The sequence below is a fragment of the Oncorhynchus tshawytscha genome, linkage group LG05 (assembly GCF_018296145.1).
Source record: "Oncorhynchus tshawytscha isolate Ot180627B linkage group LG05, Otsh_v2.0, whole genome shotgun sequence".
NCBI classification, from domain to species: Eukaryota; Metazoa; Chordata; class Actinopteri; order Salmoniformes; family Salmonidae; genus Oncorhynchus; species Oncorhynchus tshawytscha.
The window spans coordinates 4040398-4054948 of NC_056433.1; the positions used below are offsets into that span (position 1 = coordinate 4040398).

At 45.6% G+C, this 14551-nt stretch overlaps 1 protein-coding gene across 1 annotated transcript in view; it reads left to right on the forward strand.

Moving 5' to 3' along the window:
- Positions 1–14551, forward strand: part of mtmr9 (myotubularin related protein 9) — a 42361-nt gene that overhangs the window by 9390 nt on the left and 18420 nt on the right. Inside the window, exons 7-9 of the mRNA XM_042321349.1 lie at positions 3936–4097; positions 4190–4331; positions 6782–7002. Coding sequence (XP_042177283.1) covers positions 3936–4097; positions 4190–4331; positions 6782–7002 — 525 coding nt within the window. The remainder of the gene's footprint in view (positions 1–3935; positions 4098–4189; positions 4332–6781; positions 7003–14551) is intronic.

A 14551-nucleotide genomic window follows, 5' to 3' on the forward strand; every position in this document is an offset into this window, starting at 1 on the left:
GGATGGGGAGGATGGGATGGGGAGGACGAGGTGATGGGATGGAGAGGTGATGGGGATGTCGAGGTGATGGGGAGGACGAGGTGATGGGGAGGACGAGGTGATGGGGAGGGAGAGGTGATGGGGAGGGGGAGGTGAGGACGAGGTGATGGGGAGGGGGAGGTGAGGACGAGGTGATGGGGAGGGGAGGTGAGGGGAGGACGAGGTGATGGGGAGGACGAGGTGATGGGGAGGACGAGGTGATGGGGAGGGAGAGGTGATGGTCAGGGAGAGGTGATGGTGAGGGAGAGGTGATGGTGAGGGGGAGGTGATGGGGAGGGGGAGGTGATGGGGAGGGGGGGAGGACGAGGTGATGGGGAGGACGAGGTGATGGGGAGGACGAGGTGATGGGGAGGACGAGGTGATGGGGAGGGAGAGGTGATGGTCAGGGAGAGGTGATGGTGAGGTGATGGTGAGGGGAGGTGATGGTGATGGGGAGGGGTGATGGTCAGGGAGAGGGATGGGGAGGGAGAGGTGATGGGATGGGGAGGGAGGTGATGGTGAGGGAGAGGTGATGGGATGGGGAGGAGAGGGATGGGTGATGGAGAGGTGATGGGAGGGAGAGGTTGATTTGATTTGTGATGGGGAGGGAGAGGTGATGGGATGGGGAGGGAGAGGTGATGGGATGGGGAGGGGAGAGGTGATGGGATGGGGAGGGAGAGGTTGATTTGATTTGGATGGGGAGGGAGAGGGGGGATGGGGAGGGAGAGGTGATGGGATGGAGAGGGAGAGGTGATGTCAGGAGAGGGGATGGAGAGGGAGAGGTGATGGGATGGAGAGGGAGAGGTGATGTCAGGGAGAGGTGATGGGGAGGGAGAGGTGATGGGGAGGAGAGGTGATGGGGAGGAGAGGTGATGGTCAGGGAGAGGTGATGGGGAGGGGAGGAGGTGATGGGGAGGGAGGACGAGGTGATGGGGAGGGGAGGACGAGGTGATGGGGAGGGGAGGACGAGGTGATGGGGAGGGGAGGATGAGGTGATGGGGAGGGGAGGACGAGGTGATGGGGAGGACGAGGTGATGGGGAGGACGAGGTGATGGTCAGGGAGAGGTGATGGTCAGGGAGAGGTGATGGGGAGGGAGAGGTGAGGGAGAGGTGATGGGGAGGACAAGGTGATGGGGAGGACAAGGTGATGGTCAGGGGAGGTGATGGGGAGGGGAGGTGATGGGGAGGGAGAGGTGATGGGGAGGGAGGTGATGGAGAGGATGGGGAGGGAGGGAGGTGATGTCAGGGAGAGGTGATGTCAGGGAGAGGTGATGGGGAGGACGAGGTGATGGTCAGGGAGAGGTGATGGTCAGGGAGAGGTGATGGGGAGGGAGAGGTGATGGGGAGGACGAGGTGATGGTCAGGGAGAGGTGATGGTCAGGGAGAGGTGATGGGGAGGGAGAGGTGAGGGAGAGGGAGAGGGAGAGGGGAGGGAGAGGTGATGGGGAGGGAGAGGTGATGGTGATGGGGAGGGCGAGGTGAATGAGATGGTCAGGGAGAGGTGATGGTGAGGGAGGATAACAATCTGCTCCCTAACATTATAAACCTGCATCAGAACATCAATAAGCTGCTACCAAACATTATAAACCTGCATCAGAACATCAATAAACTGCTCCCAAACATTATAAACCTGCATCAGGACATCAATAAGCTGCTACCAAACATTATAAACCTGCATCAGAACATCAATAAACTGCTCCCAGACATTTTAAACCTGCATCAGGACATCAATAAGCTGCTACCAAACATTATAAACCTGCATCAGGACATCAATAACCTGCATCAGAACATCAATAATCTGTTCCCAGACATTATAAACCTGCATCAGGACATCAATAATCTGTTCCCAAACATTATAAACCTGCATCAGGAAAATTTAGTCTATCATAGTTCATGTGGGATTCAATGTTGATACCTTCTGGAAACAAAGCTTGTTTTATAAGGAAGAAGTGATCCACCCAAATCATTTGGGTTCCTGGATCCTTTCACAGCGTTATAAGGCTGCGTTGAGACAATAACTTATCAGTGACCCAAGTCCAGCTCAGTTAATCTCTACCATTGTGTCTCTGAGTTGTCATAATGCTTCAGCAAATGTACATTATCCCAGGGGTGTTGGAAGACACAATGTAAGTAACCTAATTTATGTCCCTCTTATTGCCCTGAATGCCTTTGCTGATCCCACAGCAGTAATCATGTACCTATGAACCAGATGTATACTGTCAGAACTGAGGCGGTGTGCCCTAGTAGACAGTCTACTGTGTGCAGCTCACCCTGCACTAACATAAATAACATGAGCATGTCTACTTATTCTAAGCTTTCCAGTAAAGCAATGAAAAGAATCAAGCATCCCCCGAAAAGTGTTAAAAACTGCCCACGTTAACAAATGTAGCTTAACCTCTCTTGGATATGTTGGCGTCCACCTGGCCAAAAGCCAGTGAAAATGTAGAGCGCCAAATTCAAATAAATTACTATAAAAAATCCAAATTTCATGAAATCACACACGTAAGATACCAAATTAAAGCTACACTTGTTGTGAATCCAGCCAACATGTCAGATTTCAAAAGGCTTTTCGGCGAAAGCAAGCAATGCTATTATCTGAGGATAGCACCCCAGTAAACAGAGGGAAAAGCATATTTCAACCCTGCAGGCGCGACACAAAATGCAGAAATACAAATATAATTCATGCCTTACCTCCAGCAAAAACACTGGTTCCAAGTCGTGCAACATGACTACAAAATGTCTCATAAGTTGCCTGTAAGCTTTGTCCAAACATGTCAAATTACTTTCCTAATACAACTTTAGGTATTTTTTTACGTAAATAATCAATCAAATTGAAGACTGGATGATCTGTGTTCAATACCGGAGGAAAACAAAGTGGAGCGTGCTTTGACTAGACTGGAGCCTCGTTCTGAACAGTGTTACTTCTTCATTTCTCAAAGGAAAAACCTCAATCAATTTCTAAAGACTGCTGACATCCAGTGGAAGCGATAGGAACTGCAGGAAAGTCGATTAGAAATCTGGAATCCCAATGAAAATTCATTTGAAAAGAAAGTGACCTCAAAAAAATAAATAATCTGAACCGTTTGTCTTCTGGGTTTCGCCTGCCAAATAAGTTCTGTTATACTCACAGACATGATTCAAACAGTTTTAGAAATTTCAGAGTGTTTCCTATCCACATCTACTGACAATATGCATATTATATATATATATATATATATATATCTTAAATTCTGGGTCTGAGTAGCAGGCCGTTTACTTTGCACACGCATTTCATCCGGACGTGAAAATACTGCCCCCTGTCCCAAAGAAGTTAAGAAACAAGAATACATGAAATCAATAATTTGCTAGTAACAGATGACATTCATATTCCGACGGTCTCTGAAACTCAGTTAGATAACTTATGATGGCTCAGGTTATCAGTCAACCTACCAGGGATTGATGAGGAATTAAAAAAATTGTACGGTTGAGAGGGATGAGGCAAAATAATATGTCTATATAGTAAACAAATAAGTCTGACTGCACAACCGATGGGCAAAACATACTGCAAATTGAGAAATCATGTGACTAAACGGAAGAAGAAGAAACTACACTAGGAAACAAAGAAGAATGATAGTAAAAACCTGTGGAGCACCTTAAGTAAAGTTTTGGGCAAAAAGGCAAACTCAGCTCCATCATCTATTGAATCAGATGGCTCATTCATCACAAAGCCCACTGATATTGCAAACTACCCTAATTATTTTTCTCATTGGCAAGATTAGCAAATGTAGGCATGACATGCCAGCGACAAACGCTGAAACTACACATCCAAGTATATCTGACTAAATTATGAAAGACAATCATTGTCATTTTAAATTATGTAAAGTGGAGAGCCTGATAAAGTTGGTAGAAGTCTCCTATAACCTCTTTTCCCCCCCCAGGTCCAGTATCCTCCAGGAGAGCCTGATAAAGCTGGTTGAAGCCTGTAATGACCAGAGCCACAGTATGGACCGCTGGCTCAGTAAACTAGAGGCTTCTAATTGGCAGACTCACGTCAAGGAGATCCTCACTACTGCCTGTCTGGCTGCTCAGTGCATCGACAGGTAGGTAACCTCTATAGCTATCTCTCTATCTATCTCTGTCTCTCTTTAAGTTAAACTCAAACTTTTATCCTTCTCGCGTCTGTCTGTCTCAGGGAGGGTGCGTCAGTACTTGTGCACGGGACAGAGGGGACAGACTCGACCCTACAGGTGACATCTCTGGCTCAGATCATCCTGGACCCAGCCTGCAGGACCATTCAAGGATTCCAAGCTTTAGTGGAGAGAGAGTGGCTGCAGGTAACACACACACACACCCTGAGCCTGAACTATCTCTTCCCCCCCCCCCTAATAGCAAGCCTTCTCTTTCTGAAAATTCAATGATGATTTATTGGCATGGGAAACATATGTTGACATTGCCAAACCAGTGAAATAAACAAAAACAACACTTAATGTTTTGTTGTTGAAATGAACAGTAAACATTACACTCATCAAGGTTTCAAAACAATAGATGTTTCAAGTGTAAAATGATCAGCTGTGTATAGTGTTTTAGCAATGTAGTTGTAGTGTGAATAATAGGGGAAGACAAACAAACACAAACAAATCAATTGGGATGGCGACTTTCATAAAGGCCCTTCTAGCCTTGTCTCTTAGATCGCTCACAGCCTTGTGGAAGTTACCTGTGGTGTTGACGTTTAGGCCGAGGTATATATAGTTGTTTGTGTGCTCTGGGGCAACGGTGTCGCGATAGAATGTGTATGTGTGTTGTCCTGGCAACTGGACTTTTTTTTTTTTTTTTTTTGGAACTCCATTATTTTTGTCTTACTGAGATTTACTGTCAGGGCCCAGGTCTGTCAGGGCCCAGGTCTGTCAGGGCCCAGGTCTGTCAGGGCCCAGGTCTGTCAGGGCCCAGGTCTGGTCTGGGGGCCCAGGTCTGGTCTGTCGGGGCCCAGGTCTGGTCTGTCGGGGCCCAGGTCTGGTCTGTCGGGGCCCAGGTCTGGTCTGTCGGGGCCCAGGTCTGGTCTGTCGGGGCCCAGGTCTGGTCTGTCAGGGCCCAGGTCTGGTCTGTCTGGGCCCAGGTCTGTCTGGGCCCAGGTCTGTCTGGGCCCAGGTCTGTCTGGGCCCAGGTCTGTCTGGGCCCAGGTCTGGTCTGTCAGGGCCCAGGTCTGGTCTGTCAGGGCCCAGGTCTGGTCTGTCAGGGCCCAGGTCTGTCTGGGCCCAGATCTGTCTGGGCCCAGGTCTGTCTGGGCCCAGGTCTGTCTGGGCCCAGGTCTGTCAGAATATGTGCAAAATATCTAGGTGCTGCTGTAGACCCTCTTTGGTTGGGGACAGAAGCACCAGATTAATCTGCAAACAGGAGACATTTGACTTCAGATTATAGTAGGGTGAGGCCAGGTGCTGCTAGTAGGGTGAGGCCAGGTGCTGCTAGTAGGGTGAGGCCAGGTGCTGCTGACTGTTCTAGTGCCCTTGCCAATTCAGCCTTATTCTTAAATGGGTGAAGAAAAATAATCCTCATCAATCTACACACAAAACCCCATAAAGTCAAAGCGAAAACAGGTTTTTAGAACTTTAGAATTTATATGAAAACAAAAAAAAATACTTCCAACACAGGAGTGGCTTCGGGACAAGTCTCCGAATGTCCTTGAGTGGCCCGGCCAGAGCCTGGACTTGAACCCGATCAAACATCTCTGGAGAGACCTGAAAATAACTGTGCAGCAACTCTCCCCATCCAACCTGACAGAGGTTGAGAGGATCTGCAGAGAAGAATGGGAGAAACTGCCAAAGTACAGGTGTGCCAAGCTGGTAGCGTCAAACCCAAGAAGACTCCAGGCTGTAATCACTGCCAAAGGTGCTTCAACAAAGTACGGAGTAAAGGTTCTGAATACTTATTTAAATGTGATATGTCAGTTTAACTTTTTTATACATTTCTGAAAACCTGTTTTCGCTTTCATTATGGGTTATTGTTTGTCGATTGAGGAAAAAAACGAATCTATTTTAGAATAAGGCTGTAACGTAAGAAAATGTGGAAAAAGTCAAGGTCTGAATACTTTCCTAATTCACTGTATTTATGTTGAAGAGGGTGGGGCTTGTGCTGCATCCCTGTCTCACCCCACGGCCTTGTGGAAACACATCTAATAGCTTAGTTAGAGAATCCAGTGGGTTCTGGTACTCTCTAATAGCTGAGTTAGAGAATCCAGTGGGTTCTGGAACTCTCTCTAATAGCTGAGTTAGAGAATCCAGTGGGTTCTGGTACTCTCTCTAATAGCTGAGTTAGAGAATCCAGTGGGTTCTGGTACTCTCTCTAATAGCTGAGTTAGAGAATCCAGTGGGTTCTGGAACTCTCTCTAATAGCTGAGTTAGAGAATCCAGTGGGTTCTGGTACTCTCTCTAATAGCTGAGTTAGAGAATCCAGTGGGTTCTGGTACTCTCTCTAATAGCTGAGTTAGAGAATCCAGTGGGTTCTGGAACTCTCTCTAATAGCTGAGTTAGAGAATCCAGTGGGTTCTGGAACTCTCTCTAATAGCTGAGTTAGAGAATCCAGTGGGTTCTGGAACTCTCTCTAATAGCTGAGTTAGAGAATCCAGTGGGTTCTGGAACTCTCTCTAATAGCTGAGTTAGAGAATCCAGTGGGTTCTGGAACTCTCTCTAATAGCTGATTTAGAGAATCCAGTGGGTTCTGGTACTCTCTCTAATAGCTGATTCTAAGTTTAGTAATGTGTTTATTGGTTATATCTCCCTCCTCCCTCTAGGCGGGCCATCCGTTCCAGCAGCGTTGTTCCCAGTCAGCCTACAGTAACAGTAAGCCTCGTTGTGAAGCCCCGGTGTTCCTGCTCTTCCTAGACTGTGTGTGGCAGATCCTCCGCCAGTTCCCCTGCTCCTTCCAGTTCTCGCAACACTTCCTGGTTCTGCTCTTCGAACACACCTACGCCTCGCAGTTCGGGACCTTCATGGGCAACAGCGCCTCTGAGAGGTCTGTCAGAGAATTACACCCTGAGAGTCATACGTTATGTTTAGTTATGGATATACAGTGCCTTCAGAAAGTATTCATACACCTTGACTTATTCCACATTTTGTCTTGCTACAACCTGAATTCAAAATTGATTAAATATATTTTGTTTCTCACCCACCAACACACAATACCCCATAATGACATTACAATACCCCATAATGACATTACAATACCCCATAATGACATTACAATACCCCATAATGACATTACAATACCCCATAATGACATTACAATACCCCATAATGACATTACAATACCCCATAATGACATTACAATACCCCATAATGACATTACAATACCCCATAATGACATTACAATACCCCACAATAACATCACACTACCCCATAATGACATTACAATACCCCATAATGACATTACAATACCCCATAATGACATCACAATACCCCATAATGACATCACAATACCCCATAATGACATTACAATACCCCATAATGACATTACAATACCCCATAATGACATTACAATACCCCATAATGACATTACAATACCCCATAATGACATTACAATACCCCATAATGACATTGCAATACCCCACAATGACATTACAATACCCCATAATGACATTACAATACCCCATAATGACATTACAATACCCCATAATGACATCACAATACCCCATAATGACATTACAATACCCCATAATGACATTACAATAGCCCATAATGACATCACAATACCCCAAAATGACATCACAAAACCGCATAATAACATCACAATACCCCATAATGACATTACAATACCCCATAATGACATTACAATACCCCATAATGACATTACAATACCCCATAATGACATCACAATACCCCATAATGACATCACAATACCCCATAATGACAAAGTGAAAACATGTTTTTAGAAATGTTTGCAAATGTATTGAAAATTAAATGCAGAAATATTGAATTTACATAAGTATTCACACCCCTGAGTCAATACATGTTAGAATCCCCTTTAGCAGATATTACAGCTGTCTTTCTGGCTAAGTCTCTAAGAGCTTTGCACGCCTGGATTGTACAGTATTTGCACATTATTCTTTAAAGAATTCTTCAAGCTCTATCAAGTTGGTTGTTGATCATTGCTAGACAGCCATTTTCAAATCTTGCCATAGATTTTCAAGCCAATTTAAGTCAAAACTGTAACACGGCCACTTAGGAACGTTCAGTGTAGTCTTGGTAAGCAACTACAGTGTAGATTTTGTCATGAGTTTAGGGTTATTGTCTTGCTGAAAGGTCAATTTGTCTCCTAGTGTCTGTTGGAAAACAGACTGAACCAGATTTTCCTCTAGGATTTTGCCTGTGCTCAGCTCTATTCAGTTTCTTTGACAAGCATACCCATAACATGATGCAGCCACCACCATGGTTGAAAATATGAAGAGTGATACTCAGTGATGTGTTGGATTTGCCCCAAATATATCGCTTTGTATTCAGGACATAAAGGTGCATTTTTTTGCAGATTTACTTTAGTGCCTTGTTGTTTTGGAATATTTTTATTCTGTACAGACTTCCTTCTTTCACTCTGTCATTTAGGATAGTATTGTGGAGTAACTACAATATTGTGGATCCATTTTCAGTTTTCTCCTATCACAGACTTTCAACTCTGTAACTGTTTTAAAGTCACCACTGGCCTCATGGTGAAATCCCTGAGTGGTTTCCTTCCTCTCTGGCAACTGAGTTAGGAAGGAGGCCTGTATGTTTGTAGTGACTGATACACCATCTAAAGTGAAATGAATAACTTCACCAAGGGATATTCAATGTCTGCTTCTTATGTGTACCCATCTACCAATAGGTGTCCTTTCTGAGGCAGTGGAAAACCTCCCTGGTCTTTGTGGTTGAATCTGTGTTGGAAATTCACGGCTCGACTGAGTGACCTTACGGTTATCTGTATGTGGTAGGGGTACAGAGATGAGAGAGTCATTCAAAAATCATGTTAAACACTATTCTTGCACACAGAATGAGTCCATGCAACTTATTATGTGACTTGTTAAAGCACATGTTTACCCCTGAACGTGTTTCCGTTTGACATGACATAGTGGTTGAATACTTATCGACTCAAGACATTTCAGCTTATCATTTTTTTAATGATTTTTTTTTCTAAAACATAATTCCACTTTGACATTATAGGGTATTGTGTGTGTGTGTGTGTGTGTGTGTGTGTGTGTGTGTGTGTGTGTGTGTGTGTGTGTGTGTGTGTGTGTGTGTGTGTGTGTGTGTGTGTGTGTGTGTGTGTGTGTGTGTGTGTGTGTGTGTGTAGGCCACTGACACAAAAAAAAATCAAAATTGTAATCCATTTTATATTCAGGCTGTAACACAACAACATGTGGAATAAGTCAAAGGGTCTGAATACTTTCTGAAGACCCTGTATCTCTACATGTCGTCCATGATGTTCCCTCTATAGTGCTGAACTTTGGACCAGGGCCCGTACAGTACATGGCCAGTTCTGCTGTTTCCCTTGACTTTTTTAAGCTGTGACCTGGTCAGCCAATCACACGCAGGTCAGCGTTACCTCAGACCTGGTCAGCCAATCGCACGCAGGTCAGCGTTACCTCAGACCTGGTCAGCCAATCGCACGCAGGTCAGCGTTACCTCAGACCTGGTCAGCCAATCGCACGCAGGTTTATCTCAGACCTGGTCAGCCAATCGCACGCAGGTCAGCGTTATCTCAGACCTGGTCAGCCAATCACACGCAGGTCAGGGTTAGCTCAGACCTGGTCAGCCAATCACACGCAGGTCAGCCAATCACACGCAGGTCAGCGTTATCAGACCTGGTCAGCCAGACCTGGTCTCAGACCTGGTCAGCCAATCGCACGCAGGTCAGCGTTATCTCAGACCTGGTCAGCCAATCACACGCAGGTCAGCGTTAGCTCAGAACTGGTCAGCCAATCACACGCAGGTCAGACTCTGGTCAGCCAATCACACGCAGGTCAGCGTTATCTCAGACCTGGTCAGCCAATCACACGCAGGTCAGCGTTACCTCAGACCTGGTCAGCCAATCACACGCAGGTCAGCGTTACCTCAGACCTGGGCCAATCACACGCAGGTCAGCGTTACCTCAGACCTGGGCCAATCACACGCAGGTCAGCGTTACCTCAGACCTGGGCCAATCACACGCAGGTCAGCGTTACCTCAGACCTGGGCCAATCACACGCAGGTCAGCGTTACCTCAGACCTGGGCCAATCACACGCAGGTCAGCGTTACCTCAGACCTGGACAGCCAGAGAGAGTGTGTGTTCTACAGGGGAGAATCTCTGTTCACTGCAAGGGACTGGGGGGGGGGGGTACAGAAGTCACTGCTCAAGTTACCCCACTAAGTCAGACACTAATAGGGCCTTAAAGAGTCACTAAGTCAGACACTAAGCCTTAGAGAGTCACTAAGGCAGACACTAATAGGGCCTTAAAGAGCCACTAAGGCAGACACTAATAGGGCCTTAAAGAGCTGCTAAACATGCCGATTTGGCACGTTGCTCATAAAAATAAAGATTTCAGTGTTGTAGGTGTGTATCCGGTTAATGATGTTTGTCCCCCCATGAAGCACTGCGTATTTCACATCCTCAAAATCCCAAGAATGAATCTAAGATAATTAATGTTGATATTTTTTTCCCCAAATATGTCAAATTGCCCAACTAAAACATCGTACTAAGGTGTTTTGGTGCAGCAAATGTACATCGGCAAATCAAAAACAAATGTATTCTATTTACACCTTGTAGTCAATTTTGACGCTAGAATAACTTTCCTGACTCATATCAATGCCACATAGGCCATTTTCAAAGGTTTGTTGCTTTTTAAAGGCAGTCCCTCTAAGGTAGTGTGCATCCTAAATGGAACACTATTCCCTTTATAGTGCACATGTCCTGGTCTAAAGTAGTGCACTATGTAGGGAATAGGGTTCCATAGGGTTATGGTCTAAAGTAGTGTACTATGTAGGGAATAGGGTTCCATAGGTCTCTGGTCAAAAGTAGTGTACTATGTAGGGAATAGGGTTCCATAGGGCTCTGGTCTAAAGTAGTGCACTATATAGGGAATAGGGTTCCATAGGGCTCTGGTCTAAAGTAGTGTACTATATAGGGAATAGGGTTCCATAGGGCTCTGGTCTAAAGTAGTGTACTATGTAGGGAATAGGGTTCCATAGGGTTCTGGTCTAAAGTAGTGTACTATATAAGGAATAGAGTGCCATTTGGGATGTAGACTTGTCAGTCAGGCCTCTCCAGCAAACAAGGCCCACTTACCACTCTTAGTTACTTGGTTCTTATGTGTGTGTACTTTTGTAAGCCGGGATGGATTACATTTGGGACAGATGGCTCGTAGCTGGTCTCATATTAAATCTCAACTAAAATGCGTAATGAATAATGTGGAATTTGAGCAAGTTGAGATGACTAAACTGCTTGGAGTAACACTAGATTTTGAGCTGTCGTGGTCAAAACATGTTGATTCAACAGTAGCTAAGATGGGGAGAAATCTGTCCATAATAAAGTACTGCTCTGCCTTCTTAACAACACTATCAACAAGGCAGGTCCTACAGGCCCTAGTTTCTACCTTCTTAACAACACTATCAACAAGGCAGGCCCTAGTTTCTACCTTCTTAACAACACTATCAACAAGGCAGGTCCTACAGGACCTAGTTACTACCTTCTTAACAGCACTATCAACAAGGCAGGTCCTACAGGACCTAGTTACTACCTTCTTAACAACACTATCAACAAGGCAGGTCCTACAGGCCCTAGTTTCTACCTTCTTAACAACACTATCAACAAAGCAGGTCCTACAGGCCCTAGTTTCTACCTTCTTAACAACACTATCAACAAGGCAGGTCCTACAGGCCCTAGTTTCTACCTTCTTAACAGCACTGTCAACAGGGCAGGTCCTACAGGCCCTAGTTTCTACCTTCTTAACAGCACTATCAACATGGCAGGTCCTAGTTTCCACCTTCTTCTACCTAGTTTTGTCTGATCTGGACTACTGGTCAGTCGTTTGGTCCGGTGCCACAACAAAGGAAAATTGCAATTGGCTCAGAACAGGGCAGCAAGGCTGGCCCTCAGAACAGGGCAGCAAGGCTGGCCCTTGGATGTACACAGAGAGCTAATATTAATAATATGCATGTCAATCTCTCCTGGCTGAAAGTGGAGGAGAGATGGACTTCATCACTGCTGTTTGTTTCTTATTTTTCAGAGTAAATAACTCATGGACACTAGAGAAGCTTTAACGAAGTTTAATTCTGCCCAAAGGTTCTGTAAAGCTGTAATTCAGACAACTCAACATTTCTCCCATCACAGATATATATATATATATATATATATATATATATATATATATATATATACTGCTCAAAAAAAGGGAACACTAAAATAACACATCCTAGATCTGAATGAATGAAATATTCTTATTAAATATTTTTTTCTTTACATAGTTGAATGTGCTGACAACAAAATCACACAAAAATTATCAATGGAAATCAAATTTATCAACCCATGGAGGTCTGGATTTGGAGTCACACTCAAAATTAAAGTGGAAAACCACACTACAGGCTGATCCAACTGATGAAATGTCCTTAAAACAAGTCAAAATGAGGCTCAGTAGTGTGTGTGACCTCCACATGCCTGTATGACCTCCCTACAATGCCTTTGGCATGCTCCTGATGAGGTGGCGGATGGTCTCCTGAGAGATCTCCTCCCAGACCTGGACTAAAGCATCTGCCAACTCCTGGACAGTCTGTGGTGCAATGTGGCGTTGGTGGATGGAGCGAGACATGATGTCCCAGATGTGCTCAATTGGATTCAAGTCTGGGGAACGGGCTGGCCAGTCCATAGCATCAATGCCAACTGCTGACATACTCCAGCCACATGAGGTCTAGCATTGTCTTGCATTAGGAGGAACCCAGGGCCAACCGCACCAGCATTTGGTCTCACAAGGGGTCTGAGGATCTCATCTCGGTACCTAATGGCAGTCAGGCTACCACTGGCGAGCACATGGAGGGCTGTGCGGCCCCCCCAAAGAAATGCCACCCCACACCATGACTGACCCACCGCCAAACCGGTCATGCTGGAGGATGTTGCAGGCAGCAGAACGTTCTCCACGGCGTCTCCAGACTGTCACATCTGTCACATGTGCTCAGTGTGAACCTGCTTTCATCTGTGAAGAGCACAGGGCGCCAATGGCGAATTTGCCAATCTTGGTGTTCTCTGGCAAATGCCAAACGTCCTGCACAGTGTCGGGCCGTAAGCACAACCCCCACCTGTGGACGTCAGGCCCTCATACCACCCTCATGGAGTCTGTTTCTGACCGTTTGAGCAGACACATGCAGATTTGTGGCCTGCTGGAGATCATTTTGCAGGGCTTTGGCAGTGCTCCTCCTGCTCCTCCTTGCACAAAGGCGGAGGTAGGGGTCCTGCTGCTGGGTTGTTGCCCTCCTACGGCCTCCTCCACGTCTCCTGATGTACTGGCCTGTCTCCTGGTAGCGCCTCCATGCTCTGGACACTACGCTGACAGACACAGCAAACCTTCTTGCCATAGCTCGCATTGATGTGCCATCCTGGATGAGCTGCACTACCTGAGCCACTTGTGTAGGTTGTAGACTCCGTCTCATGCTACCACTAGAGTGAAAGCACCGCCAGCATTCAAAAGTGACCAAAACATCAGCCAGGAAGCATAGGAACTGAGAAGTGGGCTGTGGCCACCACCTGCAGAACCACTCCTTTATTGGGGGTGTCTTGCTAATTGCCTATAATTTCCACCTGTTGTCTATTCCATTTGCACAACAGCATGTGAAATTTATTGTCAATCAGTGTTGCTTCCTAAGTGGACAGTTTGATTTCACAGAAGTGTGATTGACTTGGAGTTACATTGTGTTGTTTAAGTGTTCCCTTTATTTCTTTGAGCAGTGTATATATATCCCACTGAAGACACTCCTCTCCAATCCGTTCATCTTATGTTCTACAGGAAAAGAGTAACAGGATACTAAACCCTTATTACTCCCTTCAGGGGATCTGACCTGACCTCCTGACCTCAACCCCTCCTTCACCTAATCCACAGATGTCCATCTGTCTCCCCTATGTCAACACAGTGCTCTCCTCCCGTCCATCCAGCACATTCTTTCTACAGATCTCTCTCCTCAATATACCCTGCGTCTGATCTATCATGTCAGATGTAACAGAGTCAGATTCGTGACCTCACTTCCCAGCTTGAAAAGTCTCCACCCGTACTATTGAAACGCCTAGCTTTTTGGTAACCTAGTTGGCTAAGACGTTGCTAAGTACGTGTTCACGTGTGTTTTGCGAGGTTCTAGCCTCTGCGGGAGGATTGGTTCATAATCAAGCACAGGGCTTTAGGGAAACGTATATGTTAACATTGCCAAAGCAAGTGAAATAGATCAACAATAGTAGAATAAACACACAAAACAAGTAAAACATTACACTCACAAGAGTTCCATAAGAATCGAAAAGACATTTCAAATGTCATATGTCTGTATACATATATATATATATACAGTGTTGTAACGATGT